Raw genomic sequence first — 14,814 nt, 5'->3', positions numbered from 1 at the left:
GTTTCACTGTGAGGTACAGGGAGGCAAGGGACATCTCTGTGTGACTGGAGCTCTCTCAGACCCCTCCCATTCATTTCGTTATGCAGACTTTCACAGGACATTTTCACTTAAAAGTGGAGCAGCAACAACTGCAATTCCATCATTTCGAAACTTTCAAAAATGTTTCTGAACATTTCCAAACTGTGACTAATGGGACCCATTTACACTAACCTAAATTTTACTTCACAGCTCTCTGGCATATCTATATATGAGTAATTTCTGTAATATTTTATTTTAATCACACACCATGGACAAATCAACATACAATAAAAGAACAACAGTTATTTCACCATCAAAATAACAAAGACAGGAAGAAGAGGTGGGTCACTGAGACAACACAATTTCTCTCTCTCTCTGTTACCCACACACCCACACCTATTCACACCCACCACAGGGGCAAGCAAATGTGTGTACTGGTTTGAGTAGAGAGAAACCAGCTATTTGTCTGATTCAACACAAGATGCTGTTTAGGTAACATAAATTATATGGTACATTTGGATATGAAATGATACAAAAATCACAAACAGTTTTGATAAATGTTAACTTGTGACAACTTAACAGCCTCCTGAAACACTTGGCTCACAATGTAAACACCACTAACAATAAACATGACCGCCTTATTAAAAAAAAGAATTCGGTATCTGTATCCAACAATTATAGAAACGGGTCCCGTAAATGCTGTCTGTGCATAAACATATGGCGTGCATCACAAAATATTAGCTAACATATAGCTTAATGCAACACGGTTTAAAAAATGATTTGCATTACTTTGACATGGTTGTTGGAAAGGTAATTTTAGCCTCTCAATTGAGCACAAAGAAGTCTGATCAGTCAAGCAATAAAATTACTCCAGTTACAGAGGGTGTGGCAGTGACACACCATAGAGAAACCTTCACATTACCTTCATCTGAGACAACCAGCCAAGCCAAGCAATGTAAAGATATATATATTTCCATATGAAAATTAGTTCTCATAAGAGTATTGGTTTCACCTCCAGAATGAATCAAAATTCAGTTTCTTTTGGGATTCAACTAGTCATAACAGATCAGGTTTTAACCTCTGCTTCTTCTGGGAGTCATTAATCACAAAGACCCTTACAGAGGCACCAAATCACTGGACTTTGGAAACGTACATTGGAGTAAATGTGAACAGCAGCGCGATTGAGGAAGACGAGGTCCTGCGTCTGCCCTTTGATCCCTGTGTAATCTGAGCCATTAAGAAAAACCTAAGCACACAAAGACCACACAAACAGCATCAGGAGGCAGAGAGAGAGGGGGAGAGAGATTGTTATATCCCCTCCAACTGGAATGTAATCAATGAAGATCATTTTTCCTGTTTTTTTTTTTTTTCTAATTAGGCCTGTTGAACATAATTTGGTTATGCCAACCCCTAGTCTGAGTGATGCGCAGTAGGCTGGAGTGTGACTAAGGCGTCACTGTATTTATTATCACATTTGGCGTATCTGTTCCGCGTTTGGTAGTGTTGACAGCAGACTACTACACTTTATGAATCATTACACGTGAAGGGTCATAAAACTCACCTTAGATTGACACATTTTGTGTCTTTTAAGCTTTACAACGTAGAAACTGTAATTTGACATACAACAACCTTTAACTGACAAGCTAGAAAATCCGACTCAAACTGCCTGACAACACAGCCCTTCTCCTTTCAGGCTGCGTCTGGGCACTCTCACGTGTCTTGCCAAGCGCTGCTTTACAGGAACCGCACAGTAAGGTTAAAAGTCCGCCAGGACCAAAGAGCTCGGGCAATAGAGCGAAGCAAAAGGTCAGCTGCTTCATAATGAAGTCATGGGTCTCTAATCACAGTGAACCAACACCCCTTCACCCTGGCCACACCCCTTCACCCTGGTCACCCTCTGACCAGCAGCCAGCAGGCCATGTGATCAGGGAACTCACTGGAGGATTTTCCATATTTAGATTTCAATGCTCAAAAGGTACTAAGCCACAGAGACCAGCCACTGGACATCAACAGACTCACAGTGGGTGAAAACACACCCCCCACCCGTAATGGTGTAAAAACACTGCATATACAGAAACCTGCTATGTAGCACTGTGCGTGGCTACCAAATTGCAAAAATGACAATATTAAACAGTTGCGTTAAACTGTTAGTAGTAATTTAAATAGGTAAGAGGCCTCTCCATAATCATTTAATCCAAGCATTACAAAAGACCACAAATGCCTTAAACAAGAAATCAGTAGTAGCTAAAATTAGTGCACTGAGGTCAGCAATATTCTCTGTTCTCAAACAACTACAGCAACCGGCTCCCCCCTACCAACCTTATGACTAAGCATTTTAAGCACTAGGGGAAAGAACAATATGGAGATCTGAAGTACAGTTGTGCTGTTAGTCAGTCATTTGATAGTGGACCTATACTAATTCCAGAAACACACACACACACACACACACACACACAAAAGGCCAGGTCTACATTTGAATTATACATAGTATGTAACTCAGTCATGGTAACACAGCTAAAAGTCACAAGACGGCAAACCTAAGTGCTTTCTTGAAACAACTACACAAAACTGCTGTCGTTCAGCAAGTCTAGTCACATTTGTCAAATTCATGTTTCTGATATGCAAGACCCAGAATCTGAACAATGTTTTTTTTAAAACAAGTAATCCCACATATTGACAATTACCTGAAATATGACATATGAGACATTTTTGAATTGAAGTTAAATCAAGCCGACCATAAACCGACCTGCTGGGACACATTCTTGGTCCTCAGTTGCAGAGTGGTCGGCGAGTAAAACTGGCTGAGTGATTAATACAGTCCAAAAAGTCAGTCTGGCAAATTGCATCAGTTTGCCTGAATGCAGTTAGTGCACTATCCATTTTTTTTGTGTGTGTGTGTGTGTGTGTGTGTGTGTGTTGGCGGAGACGGACTACATGCTACAGGGGACTCTAGTGTACAGTGTTTCGTGATTATGAAAGAACAGTGTCACACAATTTTACTACGTTACCCAGCAATACATGTCTTTTGCCTCCCAGAGAGTTGATGCTAATAGTCAAAACCCAGAGACGATACTTCCTGTTTTCAGTTACCCACTTACCAGAAACAAACAGTGATTTTCTTTAAATAAACACAAAACAACGTATGACTGTAAGAAACATGTCGGCGTTCAAAATATATTTTATATTAAAAACATATATATATTGTATATAAAAGAAACCCTTAAAATTGGCATATACGAAAGCATGTCAAATACCCACATACCCCTCCCCCCCACCACAGAGCATGACGTAACAGCGTCGAAAAACCATCACAGTGGCCAGCAAACCCGTCCATCAAAATCAAACTTTATCCTGTCAGACTGAAAGCCCTCGACGGAACATTTCCATCCGACTAAAGTGAGTTGTGGGTTAAAGCGGTCACAAGGTAAACGCAAATTAGCGCTGGAACTTTCCCCCCCCCCTCCCTTGAAGCCGTGCTAGCAGAGCCGCCTGTATGCTATTCGAAATAGTTCCCAAAAAGCTGACTCACGAATCCCTCACCATATAGGAAAACAGTGATTACCCAAATGATTTACTACTCTTAAAATAAAGCGGCTACAGCGATTACATGTAGCTACCGCGCTACACGTCCCGTTTTGTTTAAATGGAACAACCTCGCCAACGTAACAATTCTCCCCGCTCAAGTTAACACCGCGCCGAACTGCCAGCGCTGTTCTACCCACGGAATGGTTCCGTCGAACGGCTCGCAGGCTAAGCTAACCGCGCAAATACTGTCGAGCTGGCTCAACTTCTGTGCTCAGTGCACGCAACATACAAGAACCCACTAATACTGCAGCAACACATTAACATTTATGGACACAACATCCGCCAACACTTGTGTTTTGGGTTGTGATCCAGGGCAGAGCGACAACTTGTTTGTAAACGACGACCGCACGAAAGCAAACGCAACTCTGTAACTCACCAAAGTGGCAGGGGTGAAACACAAGCATTGCTGGTGTACCAAGCTAATGGATAACCGCCACGGAACCGAGATTGTGTCCTTCGCCGAGTGTGGGAAAATTTGGATTGCAAAGAAGCGGAAACCACTACTCAACAGTAGACATGTAACATTACTTACGATATCGGACTTAAGGTAGTTTGTTTTCACTTAAATCCTGTACGTTACGTCCGGCTCTGACCTTCGGGTTGGTAAAACAGCACCACAGCTAAGTGCCGCCGCCATGTTCCTCGAGCCCTGTGCCTGACGATGGCTGGCTGCGTGTTGTTGATGTCGCCAGCACACCCCCCTCCTCCTCTCCACTCTCCACGGGCATCTCTACATCTCTACTGTGCAGCGTAACCTTGCAGTAAGCAACCGGGCAAAAGACGCGTAGACATGCATATCTCGATTTTGTAAATATTAAAATAATGTGTAGACTGGCGTACTGTGGAAGACAGAAAGGAAGTCAGCGAAAGATTACAAAAGAACGAATCGCAAACCCTTAACATTTATAGTCGTAGCGGTAGGTGTGTAACATAGAAAGTGAGAAGCACTTCCATTTTACTACAGTTAATTTTGTAAGATTTTTTTATTCACGTTTGCCTAACATTTCCAATAAAATGTACAGAAAACTAATCCCTGTCACACATTTGTGCCATTTTTATAGGCTATTCTACCGAAGGTAACAAGTAGAAACAAGTCACGGGATGCAAAAGGAATCCAAACCAACAAATAATTAAGATAGTATATATGATTATGAAATCTTTGCTCAGGTTAATTCTGACACTAAGCTGCCATCTACTTCCTATGGGGACTAGAAGTATTTGGGCAGACATGTTCAATATGGTAGCCATATTTAAATAGTTTGCATAACTTTGCATGTAATGTCATCGTTTGGTCTCTAACACCGACTAAATCAGGTGTTACGTGTACCTCCAAAGCAGCGCACTGTAGTTGCAGAGCAGTCTTCAGTGCAATGCATAGTGAGAAAGTCAGGCTTGGATCAACTGATTAACACAGAAAATACTTGCCACATTTCTGGCTCTAAACCGCTTTGGTTGTCATGGTAGCATGTTTTGGACCGTCCGCTGGCTGCATCATCATAAATCATTTGTTGGTACGTGAACAGAAATTATTTTATACAAGATTTCCGAAGTCCTCCTGCTGCTACCTCCAGTGATCACTGATAAACTCAAGTGGGTCAGTTGCAGCGGTAGACTCGTGCAGTAACACTATCTCTGCCATGTTTCAGTGGTCTCCAGGTATTTTTAGTCTTTGTTTCTACCACACGTTTCTCTCTGTCTTTGGTAGGCTCATTTATATCGTGGAAAATGGCGTCATTGTTCTGTTTCTTACTAATGTTTGTGTGCTGAGTGGTACTCTTTAGAGTTAAGTGTGATATTTCCATGTAGGGTGGTTAAAAGCCCCCGGAGGGCTGCTGTAGCTTTTTAATTTATTCACAAAATACTGTTTTGGTTTTGCTGTATTTGCTGTGTGTTTCCTTCTATCGGTCTGTTGCTATCCTTTCTCGTGCTTTTCTTTCACTTTAACGATGAATGTCTCAAACTTCAAAACTGATCGGTTAGTCATTTGAGGTAAACTCGAAAGGAGACCGTGAAAAGCCTACAGTCACGGCTGGAGGATGAATGATGTCTACCGATGAAAACACCTATCGCGGCTAGCAAACTGCTGGTTGCCTACTTTAAAATTGATTGATTGATTAATTGTGTATAAAATTAGCTGTTCACCTTATATTAGAGAAACTATATAAGCCAAGTCTAATACAGAACCAAACTTATAACTAAACTTCAATTGTTTTACCTTTCAAACCTCCTGTATACAGTGTCAATATCTAGTTTCCGTTAATTTATGAGCTGAATAAAACTTTGACCTTTTCCTCATATTAGCCAAAATAAGAGTGATATCACGAGTAACACGACATCCAAGGAACACCACTCTACAGTTTTAACCTTGAGCATAAGACAAAACAAAACTTTTAACATTTTTATGTTTTGAGAACGGCCCAACACGATCACACTGATTCATGGTAGGCCAGCATAAGTAGTTGCTAGGATAGTGATGTTTCGGTCTAGAGATATGTTTGACCAGTATAGTGAATTATATGAAATATTTGAAAAAATAGGTACAATTTGTATATAAAACCATAACTGAGCAAAACTGTCGGAAAAAAATAAAAACGCAGTCAACTCTGCCACCACGAGGCCAATATAATTATTGCAACAAAAAATCGCCCCAGAAAGATAAATCTTTTAACTTGTACACATTTCAGACTTCGAGAGTGTTTTGGGTGCCAGTTTGATGCCGATCTCAGCCTTATAGATTAAGGGTTCACAACTCCTGATTTGCCAGCGTCTAGCGGTTTTGTGATTTCTTTGCTCCAACATAGTAAATTATCGGTAATTAACCGATGAATCAGTATTTTAGCAGGAAATTGCCACACTGGAGGGGCACCCCTAGTTTACATGATTTTATTTAAGTTTATAATTCACTCATCCCATTCAAGGGTCTTGATGAATGGGCTTGCATACTTCAGTGAACGTCAGGGTTATGTCATCCAGTAGGGTCAATACCTCTGAGTGGATAGGTCAGACAAAGTGTCGTCTGACAGACCCCCACAGAAGGAGACCATGGGGTCTATGTAACTAAGAGTATCCTGTCTGGATCAGAGTCACTGGGTCATGCCCCTGGAACCAGGTCTGGTGGCCGGGCTGAACACATGATTCAGTTGCACTCAGCCCAGAAAGGGGATGTGGAGTCATTGTGTGGGTTCACCACCTGCAAGGTGAAAAGTGGGGTCAGGGATGGGGGTGGGATCAGGAATGGCCAGGAGGCAGATATGGGTTAGATGGTCTCAGATGGATTAGTCCTTGGTGGTGGAAACTGACTCTGGGATCATGGAATGTTACTTCTTTGGCAGGGAAAGAGCCTGAGTTGGAGATGGAAAGGTATGGACAAGATATGGTCAGCCTTACATCCACAACATCCAGTAATAAAACTCTTGATCAAGATTGGTGTCTCTTTAGAGTTTCTACAGGAGACCAAGCCCCCGGTGAAGGTGGGGATACCCAAGTACCAGGCTAACTCAGTTGGAGTTCATCACCGTGGATGAGAGGAGTGTTTGAATGAGACAACTCTCAGAGAGGAAAGCTCTGACTATTTTGTGTGTGTGTGTATCCACTAAATACGTATTCAGTCTTCATGGAGGTGCTTGAGAAAGGGCCTGTTACTGTTACCATAGTACTTCTGGAGGGCTTCAGCACCGATGTTGGGATCAACAAAGATACCTGTATGGGGGTTGTTTGGCAGAATGGTATCTCTGATCTGAATCTGAGTGGAGAAATGTTTCAGTACAGTTCTGTGCAAGTCATGGAATGCCAATAATAAAAACCTTGTACGAATACAAGGATGCTCATAAGGTATAGTATCAGAGCACCTAGGGACAAAGGTCATAGATTGGTTTGCATTCATATCAGGTTGCTTGAAGCAATATGTTATGGCCACTGGTGGAGAGGTGCTTATCAAAACAAAGCAACAAATGTTTCTGGGAAAAGTGCAGAAGGTGGTGTGTGCTTTCTGATCAGCAGGGCTTGGTGCGATCACAGGAGTGTACTCTCCATCGAGTCTTTCTGCTCCCTAGAGAGAGAAAACTTTATCTTGTGTAAACTACTGTGGCTACTGAGTTTTCCGGAGTTGTCCTCAGACGGCGTACACAACACCACAGGCCGACATCAGCGTGGCACTCGGGAAACGGTATGAGGCCATTAAAAGGCAGGAAGCCACACACCATGAGGCAGCCTTTGTTGTTGTCAGGGAGTTTTACAGAGGAAACCTGAGAAATCTCTCCCCCATTATTTCCAACACAGCTTCAACGAACAGAACAACTGGACACTAGACCATTGCTGCATCGTCCTCCGCCCTCCATTTAGTCAATCAGACGCCTCCTGTGTGTTGCTCCTACTTGCCTATAGGCCAAAACTAAAGCAGAAGGCACCCATCATCAGGGAGGTCGGATGATTGAAAAAAAAGTGAATTTTATTTCATTAAAGACACAAGAAAACAAAACAATATACTTTTTAAATTTGGATTGCATTTCAGTTTATTGTTTTTCTTAGAACAAAAATAAATTCTTAAGAAATGTATGAGCTAGGGTTATGTACCATATATAACCTAAGAGTGTCACAACCTATTATCCCATGAAGGTGGAGACGCATTTCCTTTATCCTCTTATAGGACTAAATTACTCGGCTAGACCATTTGAGCGCTGCAGTTCAAATGACCGCTGAAGGCATCAAAATAAAGATGCCCTGAAAAGAATGGCATCTTCTGAGAAGGGGACCGTTTTCTAGTGGGCTATACACCTAGCACAGCACGTTATGATAAAGACACAACTTTAGCAAAGTACAAAGTACCAAATGTAGAGCACTGAAATGACATGTGCTAACGCACACACATACGAAATCTTGATAAACCACCTGGATTTGTGTCACACAGCATGAGCTGTTCCTTTTTATACTTCCTGTTTTGTAAAAATTTGGTATAGATAGGCACTAAAGGTTTCATTTGCCCTTTGTGTTGGCACAGCTCACTGACAGTTTGCATGTTGGGAACCCTGGAATGCTTCAAGCCCATAAAACAGTGCATGGACCCTTTCAGACTCAGAGGAGGGGGAAAAAAAGCACAATAAAAACAAGCCAACCAATCAAAAAGGCACATCATGATGTCTTTGATACCTATGCATTAGATAATAAATGAATGTACTTGTGCAGTACATTACTCAACCCCTAGCTCGAGAAAAGGCAGTTTCTTGTAGAGTAACTGCCCTACTGACATGCAGGCAGGAAGAGTCACACACTGGCTGTAACTTCCACCTCCTCCCTGCTACCATTCACCTGCCTCGTCTCTGAAAGGGCTGGCCAATTAGCTGACTATTTCAAAATCGGGTACGAATCAGGTCTGCTGGAGAGGAGAAACGTAGAGCACGCGTGGCGCAGGGGGGAATCGGGCCATGGGGTGGAGTTGGCGGAGGAGGAGCAGAGGGCTGGGTGGAGTAGACAGAGTGCTGTAGAGAGGAGGGGGTTGGGGGGCAGAGTGCTAGGCAGAGGGGGCGGGGGGCGCAGAAACAACAAGGCAGCGGCTGAATTCTGCATTTAGGACGACTTGTCCTTCCTGGCCCTGGGAGAGTCCGCTGCACTGGCACTCACAGACCCATTCACACCATTGGCTGCAAAAGAGTGAAGAATAAGAAAATGATCAGCACATTTGGTGAGGCGCAAAAGTCAAACGAACACTAAAGGTGTGCCAAATTACAGGGGTCGAACGTGTCACTTAAGGGCTGTAAATTCGTGATTACAGGCTTTGACCACACAAATGCTGGATATGAATGCAAATTTTGATTTATGTAAACAAATACATAAGAACATCAATTAAAACTTTATGGGAATGATTTTGCACATAACCACACAGAAGGCAGGAAGTTTCATTTGGTCATATTTGACTTATATTTGAAAAGTTCTACTTCACTGTAGAGTAGAACAGGTGCAGTACCGGTGCCTGGAAAATAACATCATTTTACACCAGACAACATTTACTAAATGAATATTACAGATTTATGGCAATTAGAAGTTGTTCTCCTAAAAAGAGTTGAGGTTTCGGTTTATGCAGAGTCGTCATAAATTGCAGGCTACATTTCCACTGTACACAGCACAAGCTGCCATTACCTCATTTGACCCTGGGTTCGGGCTTTGAATGTTAAGGAGAGAGAATGGTTGCGTTTCTGACCTTTCCTGGACTTGCCCTTCACTGAGGAGGACTTCTTCTTTGAGACCTGCGTCTGGGCGTGCTCTCTCCATCTACGCAGCTGGAAGTTGATGAACTTCCACATCATGAAAGCCTGAGTGATGCAGATGGCAGCCAGGACTGCGACCCTGAACAGCAAGTCCAGATTAGAAAACGGACACAACTAAAGACACCAAGCAAAAGTGAAATGGTGAGCACGTTTCACCGTCCTTTCCGCCACTCGGTCTTTAGACTGAAAAATCTTAAACTTGGTTTTTCCACTATGTGTAACAGGAGTTCAGTGATGCCACACAATTCAACTTGCTGCTTGCATTAACACAAAAATCAGAAATCAACACTAGTTAAAAAAATATATAATGTATCACATTAATATGGATGCTAGTATGGTTCTTTGCCTCAGTCACCTTGCGTGAATTGTCAGCGTTTTGCCATGGCCTACCTGATGAACAGCACGTTGAAGTTTCCCTCACTCAGACTCAGGCCCTGATGTTCCCCTCCCGCTAGGCCGAAGCCCACGGTGAGCACGGACAGAGAGAGAGTCAACAACCGGGCCAGCACGAACAGGACAGCCCACACCGTGAACCTGTTCGCATGCACGCACACACACACACACACACACACACACATTTCAAAAGGTTTCCATAATACCACATTTTTTTGGTCAGAGTTTAACAGTGTGATGGTCTTAAGAATGTTAACATGCACAGATGCTGGGGTTACTATTTTGGACTCACCCCCGCTCACCCTCTCACACTCCATCCACTCTCACTCTGACCAACAGGACTCACCCTGCCTGTCTCTCCTCATTGCTGAAATAAATTATGCGGGATGAATGAAAGAGTAGCTCCACAAAGTAATGCAGGACAAGTAACAACAGGCCCAGACGGTTCAGACTGCAAACACACAGAAGAAATGTTAGACCATTGCCCCCCAGTACAAGGCATGTCATGCAAAACATTATATATCTTTCAGCGAGCAGGCCTGCCATCTCCTCTCCATTCTTATTTTAGCAAGAGTGTTGTGAGCTCATTTACGGTGAAGAAATGGTAGAATGGTGGGGCAAAATGGCAGAACGGGGGCAGGTACTTTAGAATGTAAGCTCCGGCGATGTGAACCAGGTACAGGCTGATGTAGAGCAGCTGACGAGGGATGTCCTCCTGCAAAACATGTTTAGCACACACAGCTTCAGACAAGCAGAGTGGTTCCTCTAACACCGTGTAACAATGCGCACGCATACACACACGCACGCACACGATTGTTGACTTTGCACACTCACCTTCTTGACTTTCTGGAAGTAGAGTTCAGGAACGGCATGGAGCCAGTAGCCGAGCTGACAGATGTAGTAAAACTTCATTTGGAACCTGAATCAAACGGGACCCATCGTCAGCTGCTCTCTCACAGTCTCAGCCGATTCAGAAATCAACCAGAAATCGATTGTAATGGTTCCCAAGAACAGGGCAAGTCACACCAGAGCCAGGCTCAGTAAAGTCATGGTGAATAATACCCAACTTTCAAGTTTTCTTAGTGTGACTGGGACAGGGTATTAGATTAGCAGTGGAAATCTGAGTCATGTATCAGCATTCACTGAGTCAGAGGAACAGATCTCAGTGATGGCCACCACACAGGCAGCGCTGGCACAATGCAAATGCTGCTACAATACAATTGTGTGATCTTCTAATCAATCAGTCCGTCCATCTAGCCATCCACCAATAACTCCATCCATCCATTAATCCATCTATCAATAAATCCATCCACCAATCAGTCCATCCATTAATCCATATATAATTCAGTCCATCCATCCATATACTTGTAAATCACACGCATCCATATAACTGCTTATTTTTCATCAAGCATTTAAAATCATACACTAAAAATGAATCTGAATGAATTTGGTGAACAGAGAATGCTACTCACGCCATTAGAGTGTGAGGATAGCCTTCCCAGAGACTGACTGGATTGGACAGGATATTTTCCTTTAGTACAACAGGATGAAAGAATTAAATGAACACCATTGGCTACAAGAATAACTGTAGCTGTATTGTGTGGAAGGTGATGAGAAAGGGCCTTACAGAGTGCAGAATGCTGCCTCCCCACAGGCATGAGAAGAGGTAGAAGGCACTCAGCTGGCCAGACTCATTGAACTTGCTGTGTTTGGTCTTGGAGAAGTGCATCTTCCTGTTGATTTTCTGTGCAGGAAAGAAATGAGTCAGTAAGTCATCACTGCTAGGAGCTTTCAGATGAGTGCATAGTCAATTTCACTGTAATTGAATATGCTAGAACACTGATCAACAGTTGGGAATCCAGATAGTTAGGGCCACCTAAACAGAAAATATATCATTTACACTAAACAAATGTTTTTCAACCAAAACATCTAAGAGAACACTCAGCTATGTTATGTTGATAGAAGACTGTGCTGAAAGTTTCCAGAACAGCTCATCCAGTGGGCGCTCATTCATGTGCTCTTGCTGTCTCAGTCATAGCGTCACCGAGCGGAAACAGAAGAAACCAAATGAAACTGATGTTCAGACACTTACGTCGAGGACATACTCCTGGATTATTGCGTGCATGATGATGGTCACCAGCATATAGAAGAAAACCGTTGCCACATCCTTCATGCCATGGTGGAAGTAATTCACAGCCGTTTCCTCTGAACCCTCTGACAACCAGGCACGAACAGAAACATGGTCACAACAATGATGCCCTGGCTGGCTACGTGCCAGATGTGCTGAACACATCGAAGGAGTAAACAGTTACAGGGAAGAGGGCAGCAGCTACAGGCCAAACAGCATGAACCAGAGGAACAGACTTTAGCTTTCAACACGCACCACTGCCGTAATGAAGTATACACTCACCAGATAGTCACACTGGGGATTTTTTTTGTACTAGATATTATTTGGGTGATTGACGTGGTAGTGGCGTGGTGGTGTGCTGACACGGGTTTCTCATGAACAGCAGTGATGCTGTTGTGTTTTTGTTTTTTTTTCTCCATCAATGTCACTGTTGGGTTGAGGGTGATGTGCCAGCCAACAGCAGTGGTCAGAAACTCATCACTGATAAAGAGCTGATGGATAGTAAACTATTATGCATAACACCAACATGCATATTTGCCATAGACTGTAATTGTACACCAAGGCTCTGAGTGGTTTCACAGTAAGACCAAATTTAATGACCTTGAACTGTTTTTAGCACCTTGGTTCTATACACACACCTTATCAAACCGACCATACTAACTTTGTTTAGCTTGGATTTTGAAGCTACACTAAATATAGAACATGAAAAACCAGGGGCTGCAGAATGTAGCTCGTGCATTCAGAAATATCAAAGAACATGCAGACATGACAGATTTTTCTGCACACAGTAACACTGACAACAACATTTTAAACAGTAGTGTCTCTCACTTACCATTTTCTGTTATTGTGACATTGTACTGCACAGTTATAAACAGAACTGCAATTTTTGATGTAATCTGTAACATACGAGAGCAAAATCACAATAGGGTAATTTTATAACGGCAAACCTTAAAATGCACTTTAGTAATTAGCATGAGAATAATTTCCACATTCAACTAATTCGTTAAACTTTCAACCAATTCGTTAAAATGTTAAGGATAAAATTGGAATAATGTAAGTGTTTTTTTGTTTGGTTTTTTTTACGGACATGATAACGTCCTTTAGTCCAGCATTAAAAACTCGAAATCCCATGATGCACTTCCACCGCTGGCGCTGATTTTCAGAAAGCTATCGGTTAAACTTATTGTCATATGAAACAGGAGAGTCGAGAAAGTAAAGAAATGACCACATCCCCCCCCCCAAAAAAAACCCCAAACAACCCAAATCAAATTACTGTTGGTTACATAAAAATGAGGCCAATCGTGCCGACCTGACGACCCTCGTCCCACTCAATCGCTCAGTGAATGCCACGTAACACTTGATCTACTCGTGTAAGTGTCCGTGCAACACGAGTATTGCACAATGATACGAGCTCCAGTAATCACGGGCGTTTCATAATTCAGCCGACGTGCGTAACGAGTCGAGTCCATGTACACACAGTCCTTCTGCATTTGAAAAGTTCTGTTATTTCTTGCATTTGACAAGCCTGCAGTCCGGATGTCATCACAGGTTCCCCATTTATTAATAAAAAATAAACCCACCAAGGGGTAACAAGGGGGAACACTATCAGGAGGAAACCAAATGCCCGTTTCGGAGACATGTTAACAGTATTTGAAGAAAGAAAAAAGAAAACAGAAAACAAGCAAACAAATAGTAGGTTAAAAAGCGCCAGCTCAAAGCAAGCATCAGTCACAATAAAGGCAACATAATACGTGCAGGCAATGAATGAGCAATTCTCAATTTTCTTTGCGGCTAAAGCGAGTGAACGTGATTGATGCATTTCAACTACTTTGATGACGCTGCAGCGGCACAACAATCCTGAGTGAAACAAAGCAAAATAAAGCAAAAGATCAAAAGAAGCACAGGCATTTCATCATTCGTCTCCACGAATGAACAAAATAAGCAGGACTTCTTACCTCAAACATAAGACCGAGAAGGAACACCATAGCAACACATGAAACTATATCGGCATGGTTTTGGATTATAAACTCGTGACTGAAAACTGGAGGGTTCTTGTTATTCTTCTTTCTGATTCCCATTTTTTTTAATTTATTTTTAATTTATTTTTTATTTTTTTGTTGGGGGGGGGGCGTAAAACTTTTCGTCGCCAAAATCAAACAGCGAGCAAAGAACACGTACTCGATTATCCGGCAGCACGTCAGAATCGCAGAGAACAGCTCGCTCTCTCTCTTCTTCTCGCTTTCCTCAATTTGTTGGGTTGTGTGTGTGTGTGTGTGTGTGTGTGTGTGTGTGTGTTTCGCTAGCGCAACACCGCCTCTTGGTGGCCTGGAGGGTACAGTCCATAAGATTTTATGACTTGTATTAGGTAAATGGTACTTAGATACTTTTGAAAACAATATTATACAAGATAGTGACAAAAATTGACTTCCT

The 14,814-nt window shown here is 42.5% G+C and overlaps 2 protein-coding genes across 10 annotated transcripts in view; both read right to left on the bottom strand.

The window, feature by feature from the left end:
* Window positions 1-4,295, bottom strand: part of ncoa2 (nuclear receptor coactivator 2) — a 58,764-nt gene extending 54,469 nt beyond the window's left edge. For 4 of the 8 annotated variants that reach the window (XM_035526378.2, XM_035526377.2, XM_035526381.2 and 1 more), the window contains exon 1: window positions 4,136-4,293. The gene's annotated coding sequence lies outside the window, so the exon portion shown is untranslated. Of the gene's footprint in view, window positions 1-4,135 lie in introns of all 8 variants that reach the window. The other 4 variants (XM_081720386.1, XM_035526380.2, XM_081720404.1 and 1 more) reach the window with 3 other exon arrangements.
* Window positions 4,296-8,029: 3,734 nt separating this feature from the next.
* On the bottom strand, window positions 8,030-14,602 carry tram1 (translocation associated membrane protein 1). 2 transcript variants are annotated; one of them, XM_027023965.3, is made up of 11 exons: window positions 14,340-14,602; window positions 13,217-13,280; window positions 12,349-12,470; window positions 11,884-12,000; window positions 11,729-11,787; window positions 11,091-11,175; window positions 10,901-10,971; window positions 10,603-10,707; window positions 10,254-10,397; window positions 9,797-9,942; window positions 8,030-9,239 (listed from the first exon to the last, which is right to left on the bottom strand). In XM_027023965.3, the coding sequence occupies exons 1-11, from the start codon at window positions 14,460-14,462 to the stop codon at window positions 9,166-9,168; spliced, it is 1,110 nt and encodes a 369-aa protein (XP_026879766.1). In that variant the 5' UTR covers window positions 14,463-14,602; the 3' UTR covers window positions 8,030-9,165. The 2 variants fall into 2 exon arrangements, with proteins under 2 accessions (XP_026879766.1, XP_026879767.1); XM_027023966.3 differs by lacking the exon at window positions 14,340-14,602 and adding an exon at window positions 13,472-13,638.
* Window positions 14,603-14,814: the final 212 nt, after the last annotated feature.

This window comes from Electrophorus electricus, chromosome 1 (assembly GCF_041902795.1).
Source record: "Electrophorus electricus isolate QZ-2024a chromosome 1, ASM4190279v1, whole genome shotgun sequence".
In the NCBI taxonomy this organism is placed as follows: Eukaryota; Metazoa; Chordata; class Actinopteri; order Gymnotiformes; family Gymnotidae; genus Electrophorus; species Electrophorus electricus.
Note: the sequence above shows the minus strand (reverse complement) of the source record. Positions and strands in the feature narration are given on the sequence as shown.

Bases quoted from the DNA above. Each gene is read 5' to 3' on its own strand.
- tram1 (XM_027023965.3), bottom strand. From the start codon at position 14,462: ATGGGAATCAGAAAGAAGAATAACAAGAACCCTCCAGTTTTCAGTCAC. The intron at 10,972-11,090 runs GTGAGTGTGCAA...CATGTTTTGCAG, and splicing joins ACTTCCAGAAAGTCAAGAAG to GAGGACATCCCTCGTCAGCT. The intron at 10,398-10,602 runs GTGAGTCCTGTT...GCATGCGAACAG, and splicing joins AATGAGGAGAGACAGGCAGG to GTTCACGGTGTGGGCTGTCC.